This window comes from Pseudochaenichthys georgianus, chromosome 17 (genome assembly GCF_902827115.2).
Source record: "Pseudochaenichthys georgianus chromosome 17, fPseGeo1.2, whole genome shotgun sequence".
Lineage (NCBI taxonomy): Eukaryota > Metazoa > Chordata > Actinopteri > Perciformes > Channichthyidae > Pseudochaenichthys > Pseudochaenichthys georgianus.
The window spans coordinates 9847661-9863789 of record NC_047519.1 but is presented as its reverse complement, the minus strand read 5'-3'; the positions used below and the strand labels follow the sequence as shown (position 1 = coordinate 9863789).

Genomic DNA, 16129 nt, shown 5'->3' with positions numbered 1-16129 from the left:
TTAAAAATCGTGTTGGTGAACACGAATGCCGTGAGACTGGGTTGGTGTGTGTGTGTGGTGTGTGTGTGTGTGTGTGTGTGTGTGTGTGTGTGTGTGTGTGTGTGTGTGTGTGTGTGTGTGTGTGTGTGTGTGTGTGGTGTGTGTGTGTGTGTGTTTGTGTGTGTGTGTGTGTGGTGTTGTGATGGATCGTTGGAGCTATGTGCAACTCAAGGCATATGCTCGAGACGGGAGCTGCCTGGACGCTGCAATCATGTTGCACTCTCCTGAGTGTGCTGACTTCTCCTACAATGTCCCACTGTCTGCTTCCTGCATAAAGTCAAGTGCTCGGCGCAGTTGTCGGCGAAAATGTCGCTCCTCTGTTTTCATTTAAACAGCTCCTTATATCCGTTAGCGCAGCTAGCTAGCACCAGATGCTAACAACAACAATGCACGTAAGGTCCTCTCTCGCTCGCTCGGCCCACACATACACACCCCTCCCGGTCCTCCCGATGGCCAGTCGGTGCCTGCCGGTGAGCGTGGAAGTGTGGTCTGCTGCAAGCGGGCAGCAGGAGCGGGGCTGTCATCATAGCAGTAGATGGTATTTTAAACTCGATGCGCTCTGAAACTACGGGGCGGCCGAGGAAAAAAATGTATGTGTTAATCGCGTTAAAATAATTAGTGGCGTTAAAAAAACGCGTTATTAACACGTTAACTTTTTAACAATAATGTACAATTATCAAATATTTAATAATTTACTAATCTTAAACTGATCAGCTGACGTCGAGCGGATATAAACATCCGGTTCCGGTCCTGGGTGAAATAACTAAACTAAAAATGTTGCTTCATACAATAAAACATACCGTAATCAAACAATATTGTCTTTATACATTGAATTGTCTTGGGCAATCCGCAAACCTCAATCTGCATTGAATGGAAATAAGTACAATGATTAATTCATGTAGTTATATAGAACTTTGGAATAATATGCACATTACCACATTACCTTGCAAAGACCTATATGTAGGCATTCTGTATGACATATATGCAAAAGACAGATATGAGCTTATATGAGGCATTATGTAGGAGATATATGCAAATATATTAACCTGACTTGGCATATATGTGAAATATATGAGCTATATAAGACACATATATCTCCTATTAATCCACATATATGAACATGTATGAACCTGAATATGGCATAATAGCAGCATATATTTGCCATATATTGGCATATATGTTCCTATACTTTCTTTCCGTGTGGGATCTCTGGTCTTGCACAATACACATCACCAACACCAAGGCCGTCACCTTGGCACATTTCACCTCTTTCTTTCAGAATGAAATCATTGAAAATCATTACACGTCTGGGCATGTTGAGCTGCTATTACACAAAAGGGAAGTAAGTCGGTTCCGTAAGAGCCAGCATGCGGACCGGCTGTACAAGGTTTTGCTGATTGTTAAACGAGTTATGACATCACTTACACTTGGATTTGTGGTCTTTCTAGTTGCGTATTTTCAGTCTTATATTTCAACAGTTTTACGACAAACTGTGACTTTCCTGACTTGGAAATAAAAAAATTATGACAAACATCATGTGTAATTCATGGCAAATTCAAACGGGATCAAACAATTATTTCTCTCTCTCCATTGACTACGATACATATTTTTTCCGAAATAAGGTCCCATGGTGGACCACCGGAAAGGGAGGGACTTAGGCTCTCTATACTATATTTTTCTAGAAAAACCTCTGCTAAATGTTTCCAACAATTGTCAAAACCAGAGAATTCTGTATTTTGATTCAAGGTACATTCCCTTCCATTTGGTCCCCTGTAATGGCATGCATTGTCTGGTTGTGGTTGTCTGCCAGACAGAAGTCATAATTGATTTTTTTATACTGTTTTAAACTTCTTGGTTGTTTCGAAAGTATTTTAACCAAATACAATAGTTATACCTGTATGTAGAGTTATCAAAGAACAAGCTGAGCAAACCTTCACGGCATCAACAGCTTCTGAGAAATTTTCCAAGAAGATCCAACAATCGCATTTTTAGCATTTAGCCTGTTAGCCTTAAACATGCATCTGTTTGGTATGAATTAAAATATCTGGCTGTGAGGCATAATGTTTTTTCAGGCTGTGTTTCATCTAGGAACGCATGTAGATAATCTTTTGTCAATTTGGCACAAACCTCCACTTGGATTTAAGGATGCACTAGTAATGTGTTGGTGGTCAAAGTTGACCTACGTCTGTCCCTGCAATATCTCAGACAGGAAGTAATGGAGATGCCTAGGGACATAGTTAGACTACTAGTTAATTAATATTTATGATATTTAAAAATAGTCTGAGAAGTTTAGCCTTTACAAAAACACTACATTATTACAATAACAAGTAATGTAACTTCCACCCCTGTGTGTCAGCCTCTCACATCACAAGCACTTCACCTGTAATTCAATGGAAATGTATCACACGAGCAGGCAGAAATACAAGATCATCAATCAACAGCAGCTTCGCTAAACAAACCACTGTGTCTTCATTCATCTCATTTGGTGTGAAAAACAATTCCTTCTTTATTTATTATTTATTTAAGCAGCTTGACATAATAGATATAGCATTGATCATAACACTTTTAAACATGTTTGCCAGTCCCCCTCACCAGCATTCATCCAGACACAAAGACACCCAGATTTTGGAAGTTATTGGGGAAAATGTCAGAATAAATCATATCACTTGCTAACGTAGCATTGAATGAATGAAAGCAGGTTTAAGCCTTTATCTTCTGAAAGGGTGAAGATCATGCATAATGAAACTTATTTATGCTGCTGGCGGTCTCTTTGCAGTCTCTTTCTCCTCCCCAGGGATCTTAGATTGGCTGAGAAACTTTAAACCACGTCTTTGAAGTGTTACACACAATCTTTCATGATGTTTTACTTTCCACTGTTACTAAATTATTTAGGATCCTTGGCTATATTACCCAACACTTAACTTTTTTCACATCTACAGTACAAACTATCCACAACTATTTTACTCCTGCTGTGATATGTTTTTGAGTAACACCATTTAAAGTGCTAATATGCAAGATTATTTTACTCTTCCAATTTCACGCTCTGCACGTAATGAGAGCGTTGTTCAATGTCAATTAACGAACATGTAAAAAAAACTTTAGTTCGAAAAATTGGCTAAAGCTAACGGAAGGAGTTGGAGAAAATGTATACTAGTTAGCTAGCTAAATGTCTTATTAAATAGTATGGCTAAAAATGTACTTTTACACAATAGCTGCACATCAATGGCAAGTCTATCTGAGTTTACAAATGGTCCGGTTTTTTGCCAGAGTGCGCTCCGTCACCCCGTCATTTAAGAACAAACCCTTGTCGTGAAGGTTTAATTAGCCATCATGTTTTTACTTTGATATCACCATCACGGTTTTGTAAATGTGTTTATTGTTCCTTTCTTTTTTTAGAGCGTTAGAAGAAGTTAGGACCCATTAACTGGGCTATCTTTGCAGGTGTCAGATGACCCTCTCTCCTGCTGAGCTCGCCCCTCCTCGGAGCCTCTGTGTCGGGTCTGTCTGCAGAGGAGGCCCCCCGCTCCGCGGAGCACCAGGTCCATCTGCTGCAGAAACAGCTGCGTCAGCAGAGCAGCAGGCGCTGGCTGCCTCAGAGCAGGTACTGAGGGCCAGTCTGTTCCCTGTAGAACCACAGCTATGGCATGTAACTACCTTTCAAGTGCTTACAGTTTGTTGAATTCTTATTTAATCTAGCCTTCTATCTAAATTCAGGCCAGATAATACATGGAAAACATGTTTTTTCAAATTTTGAAAACAAAACTTTCAGAATGTGTAATTAAATGATTACCTAAATATCTAAATATCAATAATCATTGAAGATGTTTAATGGTTGCTATCAGTTACAATGTATTTATGCTTATTCACTTATTCACTAGTGTCCTTTGATTTATTTATTATTTAAGTGGGGTTTTTTTTTTTAAATCATTTAAAAAGTCTGAGCTTTACATACACCCAAACACCAGGTTTCATTCCTAATCTATATTCTGGAGGTTTTTACATAGGAGGAGTTTATGAATCATTAGCCTGATTTATAGCATAGAACATATTGGACCCCAATATAGATCAACAAGATTCAAGGTTTTTCAGACAGCGAGCAGCTGTCGCCTGGCGCATTGCGTCTGCACCGGATAATGACACTTTGAAGCTGATTGGTAACAGACTTCTCTTCATTGATCCGTCTGTTCTCTACTGGCGTAAAGGTGTACATTCAGGGTTTCAGAAACCAATTAAATCAGCTCAGTTTATGTGGTTTCCATGGGGAACAATTTAGTCATCGTAAGACTTATTCACATACATACAGGCAGATGAATGAGGAAATATGTATTTTCGTTGAGTTTAAAGGCAAAAGTCTTTATAGGTTTAAATATTGTTAAAAAATGTACGTTTTTTAAATACACATTTTCATATTGGGCCAACTAGATTGCTCATTTTCAGCTTCATATTTGTATTTTATTCCTCTACTGTGACATGTCTCCATGCTTTAATGTTCAAAAGCTCTTTATTGTTCTCATACAGCCTGTGCTGCAGCACTCTTTTCACCTCTGTCTGAAACCAGAGCCCAGTCTGCTCTGATTGGTTAGCTGGCCGGCTCGTTTGTGATAGAGAGGATAATAGGGCCTCTTTAAAGTTTTACGTAAATTCATTTTTGCAATGTTGACATTAAATAATGTCAACATTGATTAAATGTCAAGTCATCCTAAGACATAAAACATGTTCACCAGTAATGAAGAGGAAGGTAAATCTCTGTACCATACAGTATGTCATGGCAATCCATCCAGTTAGTTATGACATTGTTCAGTTCACCAAGTGGTGGATCAACCAAGGACCATCACAGTGACATCGCCTCACTGGGAGCTTTGTTGTCTGGCTAAAACAAATTGATCATAGACGAAATCTATTTAAAATAATGTTATGAGCATGTTTGTTTTTAAGTCCAAGGACAATTCAAATGTCAAATGACGTAAAGATGCAGATCAAAATCCCTTCATCGGAGAAATGATAAATGTTGTGACGTGATTGCTTCTTCCATTTTCAATCAGTGCCGTGCTAAATAGGATGTGGCGAGACATTTTGGGTGATTACATTCTCACCCTTCATTCCTCTAAACCACTACATAGACTTTTGAAAACTTTAGATCAAAAATGCCCGAGCAGTGGTTTAAAGGTCTTTGAACATCTGAAAGAAAACCATTTTTCAGAGTGTGCTTTTTGACATCGGCCGATCTCCTGACAGAAGTTCATTCATAATGCTGATGTGCCGCTTCCAGCCTGTCTCTTCTAGTATGCCCTCTGGAGAAACGAGAGACTTTCCTTGAAGGATTTATTACTGTCAAATCCAAACTTCTGAGCCACTGTGGAATTTAATAAGCAGGTTTCCTCTTGACAGGATGGTATGTATGTTCTTAACGATATGAGCTTTGGCCCATCCAGGTCCATCTACTGCAGGACCAGCTGTCGGTGGAGGTGTGTGCACGGACTGAAACGCAGGCCAGGGTGCAGAGGCTGCTGCTGCAGAACACCGACCTGCTGCAACACATCTCCCTGCTGGTCAAACAGATACAGGAGCTGGAGCTCAAAGCTGCGGGCCACTTAACATCTAGTGAGTGGACATTTTTACTCTAATATTTAGTTTGGATCGGTTTGGATGCATCAAATATTCCTCTATTACTGTTCCCCTCTCAATCATTTCTGTCATAAAATCCTCCCTATTCCCACTTTCAATCCCTGCTTCCTTCCTGTCGTCATGGCTCCTTTTTCATCCACTTCTGGAACGCAATTAATTATCCAATGGCAGCGCTCTCAGCGGGTTCGATACTGCTCTCTGCTCTCATTTCATTTAATTTCAAACCTTTATTTATACAGATAAATCCCATTGAGATCATTGATCTCTTTTTCAAGGGAGACCTGCTCAAGTAGTTCCACATGAAACATAAAAACATAAACAGAACAACAAAAGGACATCATACAGCATCATTTATATCATTATCCACATAAGCAGGTACCAATAGCTTCCGATTGACTAGCATCCAACCGAGCTTTAAAAACATTTAGTGGCACCAGATTGTTCAGTTTCCATTTAATTTGCAGACTATTCCAAGACAGAGGAGCTGCGCATCTAAAAGCTGTCTTCCCTAAGACAGTCCTAGCAGTTGGCACATTTAATAAAACCACAGCATTCGATCTCAGGCAGTAGCCACTTACAATTCTCCGTGAGATCAGGGAGCAGATATAAGATGGAAGTTTCCCTAGCATGGCTTTGTATATAAAAATGTACCAGTGACTGAGCCTCCGTACAGTTAGTGAAAGCAAACAGCCCTTGCATACAGGGTACAGTGATGGGTTAATGCTTTACAGTTTGTCACAAATCTTAGTGCACTGTGATACGCAGCATCTAACTTGACCAGGCAATTGACAGGTGCATTCATATAGACCAGATCCCCATAGTCCAGCACAGGTAAAAAGGTCACAGTGACTAGCCTTTTCCTGGCCTCAAACGAGAAACAGGACTTGTTTCTGAAAAAGAAACCTAGCCTAACCCTCAGTTTTTTTAGCAGGTTATTGACATGAAGTTTAAAAGTGAGACAATCATCAAGCCAGATACCAAGGTATTTGTAACAGGCAACAACTTCAAGTTTTGTTCCTTGCGTAGTTACAATATCTAAAACAGGCTCTGGTGTCTTTTTAGCTTTTGAAAAGAGCATTACCTTGGTTTTATCCACATTTAAAAGAAGCTTTAATTCAGAGAGCTGAGTCTGAATAGTGTTAAAAACAGCTTGTAATTTAACAACAGCCTCCTTAATGGTGGGACCTGCACAATACATCACAGTATCATCCGCATAAAAATGTAAAGTAGCTTCATCCACATTATCACCTAAACTGTTGATATATATGGAGAATAAAAGTGGTCCTAAAACAGAACCTTGTGGTACACCATTAGAAATGTTTAACCACTCAGAAGACAGTCCATCAAAATGAACACATTGGGACCTTTCAGAGAGGTAGTTCACAAACCACCCCACTGCAAGGCTGGATATGCCAATACTGAGTAGCCTCTGCTTTAAGATGCGATGATCAATGGTATCAAACGCTTTGGAAAGGTCAATAAACAGAGCTGCACAACTCTGCTTATTATCTAAAATACTAGTAATGTCATTTACCACTTTCATTGCCGCAGTGATGGTGCTGTGTTTCTTTCTGAATCCTGACTGATGTTTAGACAGGATGTCATTTGTACATAAAAACTCCTTTACTTGTTCACTCACTAAGCGTTCGAGCACCTTAGCCAGAACTGACAATTTAGAGATTGGCCTATAGTTATTTAAAATAGTTGCCTCCCCTCCTTTCAGTAAAGGCAAGACATAAGCAGACTTCCATACTTTTGGAATTGCATTTGTGCTGAGGGAGAGGTTAAAAAGAGAAGTAAGAGGTGGAGCAATAAAATCTGCAGCTATCTTTAAAAGAAAGGTTCTACGTTGTCCGGGCCAGCCGGTTTCCTAGGATCTAACTTGGATAATGCTTCATGAACAATACCAATAGTTAAAGGAGTAAACTGAAAGGGTTTTCCAGACCACATTGTTCAGAGTCAAGGATTGGAGCGTTCACAGAAGCAGAAGTACAGTCAGTGACAGAATCAAACATAGAGCCACAAGACACAAAATGCTTATTAAAGCAATTTAGCATAGTAGCCCTGTCTGATATAGTGCCAGATGCTGTGGTAAGGCACGGAGGTAGCTCATTTGGGATATCACCAGTGGAAATCGATTTTATGGCTTTCCAAAATGTCCTAGGATTATTCAGGTTTTCTGTGGTAACCGACAATAGTACTTTGATTTAGCACTTTTTATTTGAGATGTGAAGCTATTTCTTAGCTGCCTGAACGTAGCCATTCTACCTCTGAGCCTGATTTCCTAGCCTTAGCCCAAGCATTATTTCTCTCATGAAGGAGACTGGACAGCTTAGCAGAAAACCAGGGATTGTTCGTCCCTTCACTCTAAATGTACGCAGAGGTGCATGTCTATCTATAATTTTCAAAACCAAGATGAAAATAAGACCATGCAGTTTCTACATCAGCACACAAATTGATTTTACCCCAATCAAAATCAAACAGATCATGTAAAAAACCCTGCTCCACAAAGTGTTTTTTGTCTCTCTTTGTGATGATACGTGGTTTAACCTTTTGGACCTTAGTGTCCCTAATTGTGGCCACAACACAGTGGTCACTCACATCATTAGCAAATACTCCCACAGATGAGTATTTATGTGGAACATTTGTTAAAATTAGATCAATTAAGGAGGATTTATTTGGGGACTTAATATTTGGGCGAGTAGGACTGTCTATAATCTGGGTAAAATTCAAAGAGGTACACAGGTTTTTAAAATCCTCTGACACAGAAGTTAACCAGTCCCATTAAAATCACCAAGCAGCACTATTTCCTTGTAGGAAAGTGTGATAACAGTTTTGCCAATGACGATAAAGAGTCCTTGACAGCCGAAGGGGCCCTGTAGCAGCCCACCACCATGACCTGTTGACCCTTGTTACCTCAATATTCACGGCTAAAAATTCTAGCTGTTTCCTAACAGATTTGGAAACCATATTGGTTACACAAAACTTATTTTTCACATAAATGGCAACGCCACCACCTTTTTAGCCCGGTCAGTACGATATACACTGTAACCATTTATGTAAATGTCAGAGGCCAAAATGGATTTATCAGCCACGTTTCTGATCGACAATGACATCAGCATCAGTCGAACTCGCCCAAATACGGACAAAATCTAATTTAGGTAACAGACTACGCACATTTAAATTAATTAAACCTACCCCAGATCTAGATATAAGATCAGCAGGAGTAGCTATTTGACTAATACTGCTAGGTGGACCTGGATTGGCTGTACATTTCCTGATAGTAACAACAATAAAAATACCAAGCACCTTTTCCTCTTAATCAACACACATACATTGTCAGCTGTTCTAGAGTCACCAGCAAACTTCGCGAAAGTGAGATTAGAGTTTAAAAAACAATTCTGAAGGACCATCGTGGCAGGCATGTGAGAAAGACAAACATTTTCCGAAATGAATGTCGGCGACAGTGCAACCAGCAATTGTTTGTGCAAACCTCTGAAACTGTACAGGGGATGTCTACTGGGCGGCAGAACATACCCGAATCCAGTAGATGTTTCAGGACGACTAGCGATCTTCTCCTTGTCCAGCACAGCCAAGAAAAGGCACAGCAGAAACACGACACCCGCCATTCTCCCAGTCCAGCACAACAGTATCCACACTGTTCCCAGAGCAAGGTGGAACCAGGCCTCAGCTACAACAGCAGAGCAGAGCAGGTGGAACCAGGCCTCAGCTACAGCAGCACAGCAGAGCAGAGCAGGTGGAACCAGGCCTCAGCAGCACAGCAGAGCAGAGCAGGTGGAACCAGGCCTTAGCTACAGCAGCACAGCAGAGCAGAGCAGGTGGAACCAGGCCTCAGCTACAGCAGCACAGCAGAGCAGAGCAGGTGGAACCAGGCCTCAGCCACAGCAGCACAACAGAGCAGAGCAGGTGGAACCAGGCCTCAGCTACAGCAGCACAGCAGAGCAGGTAGAACCAGGCCTCAGCTACAGCAGCACAACGAGCAGAGCAGGTGGAACCAGGCTCAGCAGCACAGCAGAGCAGAGCAGGTGGAACCAGGCCTAGCTACAGCGCACAGCAGAGCAGAGCAGGTGGAACCAGGCCTCAGCTACAGCAGCACAGCAGAGCAGAGCAGGTGGAACCAGGCCTCAGCCACAGCAGCACAACAGAGCAGAGCAGGTGGAACCAGGCCTCAGCTACAGCAGCACAGCAGAGCAGGTGGAACCAGGCCTCAGCCACAGCAGCACAACAGAGCAGAGCAGGTGGAACCAGGCCTCAGCTACAGCAGCACAGCAGAGCAGAGCAGGCGGAACCAGGCCTCAGCTACAGCAGCACAGCAGCAGAGAAGGTGGAACCAGGCCTCAGCACACAGCACAGCAACAGAGCAGAGCAGGTGGAACCAGGCCTCAGCTACAGCAGCACAGCAGAGCAGAGCAGGTGGAACCAGGCCTCAGCACAGCAGCAACAGAGCAGAGCAGGTGGAACCAGGCCTCAGCTACAGCAGCACAGCAGAGCAGAGCAGGTGGAACCAGGCCTCAGCCACAGCAGCACACAGAGCAGAGCAGGTGGAACCAGGCCTTAGCTACAGCAGCACAGCAGAGCAGAGCAGGTGGAACCAGGACTCAGCTACAGCAGCACAACAGAGCAGAGAAGGTGGAACCAGGCCTCAGCCACAGCAGCACAACAGAGCAGAGCAGGTGGAACCAGGCCTCAGCTACAGCAGCACAGCAGAGAAGGTGGAACCAGGCCTCAGCTACAGCAGCACACAGAGCAGAGCAGGTGGAACCAGGCCTCAGCTACAGCAGCACAGCAGATCAGAGCAGGTGGAACCAGGCCTCAGCTACAGCAACAGCAGAGCAGAGCAGGTGGAACCAGGCGGAACCAGGCCTCAGCTACAGCAGCACAGCAGAGCAGAGCAGGTGGAACCAGGCCTCAGCGACAGCAGCAACAGAGCAGAGCAGGTGGAACCAGGCCTCAGCTTAAGGCTCCCTCTTTACTGCACTTAGCCAGTGGCAATATGCTACCTTATAGTCATGAATTATTAAATCCTGTCAGCACAGACTTTATCCCTGTCCGTGTAATCTCCTCATCTTGGCTCAAACCTCACTTCTCATGTCTTGTATCTCTGTTAACGCGATAACTACTAAATCTCGCTCTGCTTTGTTCCGTATGGAAGCCCTGAGAGGCAAAGTTTAAAAAGGATAATTTGCGGAAAATGTTGGATGTATGTCTAGTGTTTTTTTGTTTATTTTTGACGTATGAGATACAATAATATCCCGTACGTAATGAGATAAACTTCTGAAAGTTATCAGCCAAAATATATATATTTTTGTAGTTTCATCTTACACATCTTAATTTATATTTTTCCCCCTTCCTCAGTGGGCTCCCAGGACAGTCTTCTGGAGATCACTTTCCGCACCAAACCACCCAGCTCTTCTTTATCGATGGGCTCTTTTGCAGCTCAATCCCAGGTCCAGATTATTGACAGCCCCTGGTTCTCCTCCCTCCCCGGGCCCTGCTCTCCTGGCACCCTGTGCACCGACACCAGCCCTCTGGGGTTCCCCGGCAGTGGAGTTCGCCTTGAGTGCTTCCGCTTCTCCTCCCGCCAGCCGGACAGCCAGGAGCAGGTCCAGGACTCGGGGGAGACCCCCAGCGACGGAGGCCCGGACGACTACTCGCCGCTGGGGGAACAGGTCCTGGGAGCTCTGGAGCTGCTCCGGTTCAGGGAGTCAGGTATCGGGTCAGAGTATGAGTCGAACACAGATGAGAGTGATGACCGGGACAGTTTGGGGCAGGGGGATGCAGTGGGGGGGGCTGACGGTGCTGCTCGACTCTTAAACGTGCTGAACGCAGAAAGTCTACCGGACTGCTTAGGGGATGAGATGGCGGTGTAGTGGCGCTCTTATGCCTCGGTGCCACATTTATCTCTGTAAATATGCAAGTCGCCAGAAAGTAAAACCATTTTGAAACCTCCGTAATTCCCAATGTGTTTGCAAAATAACTCCTTCAGAACTTTTCTGGTCAGGAAGTTAACTTCAAGAACAATGAGAAATGGGAACTTTTGCAACAGTTTTTGGACAGGCCGCACACACTGTATGCCACATGTTAGCATGCTAACTTCCTGTGGTATTAGAGAATGAGTTAACAGGCTATTTCATTCAATTCAGTTGCTTCACTATGTTGAAAGTCACATTTTTGAAAATTGATATTGTATATTGAACTATTAACTAATGCAGATAGTTTACCACATTGTACGTTTTAGTAATGTTATTTGCCTAAATGTATGATTAGCAAAGCCTACAGTTCTCAAATTGATTTGAAAGGAAAGTACATTTACGTTCTCCGTATACTGTATCTAATTACGGACTCAAAACCAAACTGTGTGGGAACATGGCTGCACAAAGCAGCATTGCACTTATCCACCACCCCAATGGGAAACAGATGCAATCATGTATTCTGACATCAGTAAAATACATCATCGACATAGCACTTACTACTCTTCTGTTCCGGTTTGCTACTTCCTGTGAACTGAGAAAATGTTCCATGCCTGAAAGTATGTTTTGCTCTGTTGCTCTGTCTTAAAAGACCAAAACATGTATTTTCAGATAAGAATTTGGCCCTTTTCAAAACTTGGACTGTATATTAGTATAATCTCTGTGGTGTTTCATGCTCCGCCTTTCCGAAGATCTCTGCTTTCTATTAGTACGTGTTGCATACTGTGTGCTGGTCAGTTTGGTTCCTTGATTCGCTGGGCTTGTTACATTGTGGTTGTGTCTGTGTTTATGAAGTTGTGACACATTCGGCACCAATGTGGTAATTTTTTCTGTTCACCCAATGAAGATTTTTGAGGAAAAGTCTATCTGGATATGCTAACACATGTTTTGAGACAATTAAAAACGGTGCTTGTCATGACACATCATCTGTAAATATACATTGTTTATAGTTTGATTAAGCTTGATGCATTGCATAACATTTTTGCATGATTTTATTCATACTATTTTAGCCGTTCAATGACATTATTGAAGAACAATTTGTGATTCTGATTCTGTGAAACTGTTTCTTAGTGGGAGACATCTCACTGTGTGCAGGTGCTAAGACATAGTCTCTGGTGCTTTAAAAACATAGCCGCCATTGAATGAAGAACATTCATTTAGAATTTAATTTGGCGGCCCCTTTGGACAAAAACGGTAGCTTGTTAGGCGTGGAGCCCACAATATTTTCGTCTGAGGTTCGATTGTCGGTCATAGGTGACAGAAAAGTCAGATCTGGGTCTGTCTGTTGCGGGCTATTCACTGCCTGAGGCCTCGCTGCAAGTCTTAGCGGAAGAAGTTTCTGGTAATCCTGTAGGATTGCATCTAATTTCACAAAAATTGGTCTGGGAACCTGTGATAAAACCGATGGACTCGAAACACAAGGAGAACACTGAAGAGCTCCAACGAATAACAGACACTGAAGGTTTCTTGGAAGTGACGGCCGGAGAATTGACAAAGACATTTGCTGCAGCAACGAAGTGACACAGCTCCTGCCCAGCCAATTCTGAAGTGTTGTTGCTCACTCCTAACTATTTACCTATTCCTAAGGATAATCAACATTTGATAACTAGTCAAAGCAAGTTCTGTTCCTAGCAAGGATAGATTGGCTCCAGGGAGCTATAAGATAAGATCTTTAATTTGTCATTGTACAAGTACAATTACTGTTATCCACCTGATAAGATGGACTCCCGGATGTCCTGTTGCTCTCACTGTGCGTCAGCTTTGTCCTGTTATCATCTGAAGAAGAGGTTGTTTTTAGAATGTGTTGGGTAAGCCAAATAAACTATCAGGGTCATACCAGTACATAGTCGTTGGGAAAAACTGTTAAACTAAAGGGCCATATTTGACATTCTATATCGGCACCAATGACAAGAATTAGGAGAACCATATAGAAAAAGCCAATGTTCTCACTGATGGTCTTGGCATCAATAAAATTGAGAGTGTTTTATTACCAGTTCAAAGTAAGTCCTGAAGTACCAATTCAGAGAAAAGTTTGGAGGTATGTAAGACTTCCTGTCCTCTTTCATATTCTTCTCACCAGCAGTAGCACCAGCTCGACCTTGCTGACTGTGAGCCAAATCTCTGAATCACTGAATTGGGACATGCCTTTGAGCTCTTTCCAAGATCGATAAATCTCTTTCTCACCCTCGCTCCCCTTTTCTTCCCAAAGCTGGCCACCTCTTCCCCGCTCTCTTGCACTCACAATCCGTCTGCTGTGACCATATTTCCCTTCAAGGTTACGTCCGTTCACACAAAGTGTACTAAAAAGTAAAGTGCACATAAATCAATGTTTCTCATTTTGGACAATATGCCCTTTCTAAAAGGCTGTCTGGAGTCATATTTGGTTAATTCGGTGTGAGTTACTAATTGTTTTGTGATAGACCAGAAATATATCTGGTACATAATGAGAAGCAGCACCGGTTTGTAGGCTGACCTTTTCAAAATGTTGTTCTCATTAGTATTTATAACTGGTTGAGAAAATGAGATGAGGGCGGATAAGCTGGAAATGATGAAGCATATCAGCCATTAACTCAGCCACGACATCCAGCAGCTCCAGTATTGTAGCTGCTGCAGACACAGATAGTGGGCGGCCTCTACTTTAGTTTGGTTCATTATAATGACAAATGCTCTGTCGTGTCATTCTGCTCAACCCCTTTGTGTTCAGCAGGTGAAATTAATTCAAAAAACATAGTTTACTGTGCATGCAGTGTAAAGATGGTCCCTTGGAGCAACTTTGCTCATGGGATGACAACATCAACCACGTCTGTCCAGACTGAAACATCTTTTAATAGATGGTATGTCATTACATTTTCTAAAGGTTTACTAATAAAGTAAATATCAAAATATAAATATGAATTTGTACAACATTTGTATGGGCATTATACAGTAGCTCCCAGATGACAAATTATAATGGAGGGCTACTATATGCTACGTTTTGTTGTACAACATTAAATATGTCAGTGAATACCCAACTCGTTCGTTTTTGAGTTTGTACATGTTGCCAAAAAATTGTTAGGAGACTACTAAACGTTGTTGCACCAGTAGTCTTACGTTTGATTTTTACTTCTAGCCATAACACATGAATCACAAAATCCTAAAGGAAAGGTTCAATTGTAAAGATGTTTTATCTTGCTAAACAAAACTCTTTAAGTGTCATAAATGTTGTTTTTTCTTATTTATCTATTTTCGAGGTGACTTTTGTTGTATTGGGTTAAATGTCATAGTAGCCTATATTGGAAATGACCTTCTCAGGATTAATTGTCATTCTTAGTCCTCCGACTATCCCTGAAGCACCATATTAGATCAAAATGTACCTGGAAAACTGATGACATTCCCATCAGCCTCAGTTATACCTTGAGCTAATTGTAAACATGCTAATGTAACCGGACGTCACGTCTCCTCCCTCTGTGACGCTGCTTGGCACCATGCCAGCGCACCTGCTATTTAAGTGGAGGAGACAATCTGCTAACTCCCCCTCCGCTTCTCCTTTGTGGCCGCGTGGATTGTTTGGCGTGGCAGCTCGCGCATCACACTCTCTACCAGACAGGTAAAACATCTTGCATTTCTGTCATTTATTCATGGGCACGAGCGACACCCGGCTTGACACTACTCTGTCTTAGCGCAGCTGACGCCCGGTGCGTTTGATTGGCTCCTCCCGAGGTTCCCGGTCTTGCAGTGTTGCAACTATGGTGAGTTGCCGTGTCTGCCGTATTCTCACCTTCAGCTTGGTTCCTCTGGTGTACTGACTGTTATTCATGTCACAGTAGTGTTGCACGGTGTACCGATACTTGAAAGGTACCGCGATACCCTGCGTTAAAAACGGTACGATTCCTCCGTTTCATTAGTATCGGTACTTAAGAATGACGGGGAAAATTACTCCCGTGAAAAAGCGCCGTTTTAATAAGAGCCGTGTGTATTCAGCGCTCTGCTTCCACTCCCTGCTCTGCAGCCGTGCCTGCAGTCCCGCTCCTCTCAAGCACGTTCTAAGTCCCTCCCCTCTCTCGTGCACGCGGCCACGCGCTAGCTGCCAGAGCATGTGAGAAAACGAGAAGCATGGCTGCAAGGGAGTGCAACTGCCTTCTGCGCCTCGGCTTGTTGACAAAAAAGACGCCAGAAGTCTGTGAACGGGCCGCTCAGGTGTTCAGAGCAGAGCTCCCTGTCGGAGCAGCAGAGCGTGATGTGCACTGAAAAGTGTTTCTGTCGCAATATTATCGTTGAGCAAACTTAACTAGCAAACTAGCATCACTATCTGCTAACGTTAGCTTTAGCCTTCGTTTTCTATTCGTTTTTTTCATAGGCTATAACGGAGGTGGTATAAGTATATCTTGTACTTGAGTAAAAGTAGAAGTACCGGGTCTTGTACTTGAGTTAAAGTAGAAGTACCAGAATGTAGGAACAATCCTGCAATCAAAATGTTCCTCAAATAAAAGTACAAA

The 16129-nt window shown here is 42.6% G+C and overlaps 2 protein-coding genes across 3 annotated transcripts in view; one reads left to right on the top strand and one right to left on the bottom strand.

Annotated features, from left to right (window-relative positions):
- Positions 1-16129, bottom strand: part of LOC117461795 (carboxyl-terminal PDZ ligand of neuronal nitric oxide synthase protein-like) — a 57005-nt gene that overhangs the window by 20453 nt on the left and 20423 nt on the right. The window lies entirely within an intron of this gene.
- Positions 3488-13210, top strand: LOC139435558 (carboxyl-terminal PDZ ligand of neuronal nitric oxide synthase protein-like). Its single transcript, XM_071206291.1, has 3 exons — positions 3488-3640; positions 5472-5640; positions 11041-13210. The coding sequence occupies exons 1-3, from the start codon at positions 3488-3490 to the stop codon at positions 11553-11555; spliced, it is 837 nt and encodes a 278-aa protein (XP_071062392.1). The 3' UTR covers positions 11556-13210.

Excerpts from the sequence above, each read along its gene's own strand:
- LOC139435558 (XM_071206291.1), top strand. The coding sequence starts at position 3,488 with ATGACCCTCTCTCCTGCTGAGCTCGCCCCTCCTCGGAGCCTCTGTGTC. Across the intron at positions 3,641-5,471 it reads CGCTGGCTGCCTCAGAGCAG|GTCCATCTACTGCAGGACCA; the intron begins GTACTGAGGGCC and ends TGGCCCATCCAG. Across the intron at positions 5,641-11,040 it reads TGCGGGCCACTTAACATCTA|TGGGCTCCCAGGACAGTCTT; the intron begins GTGAGTGGACAT and ends CCCCTTCCTCAG.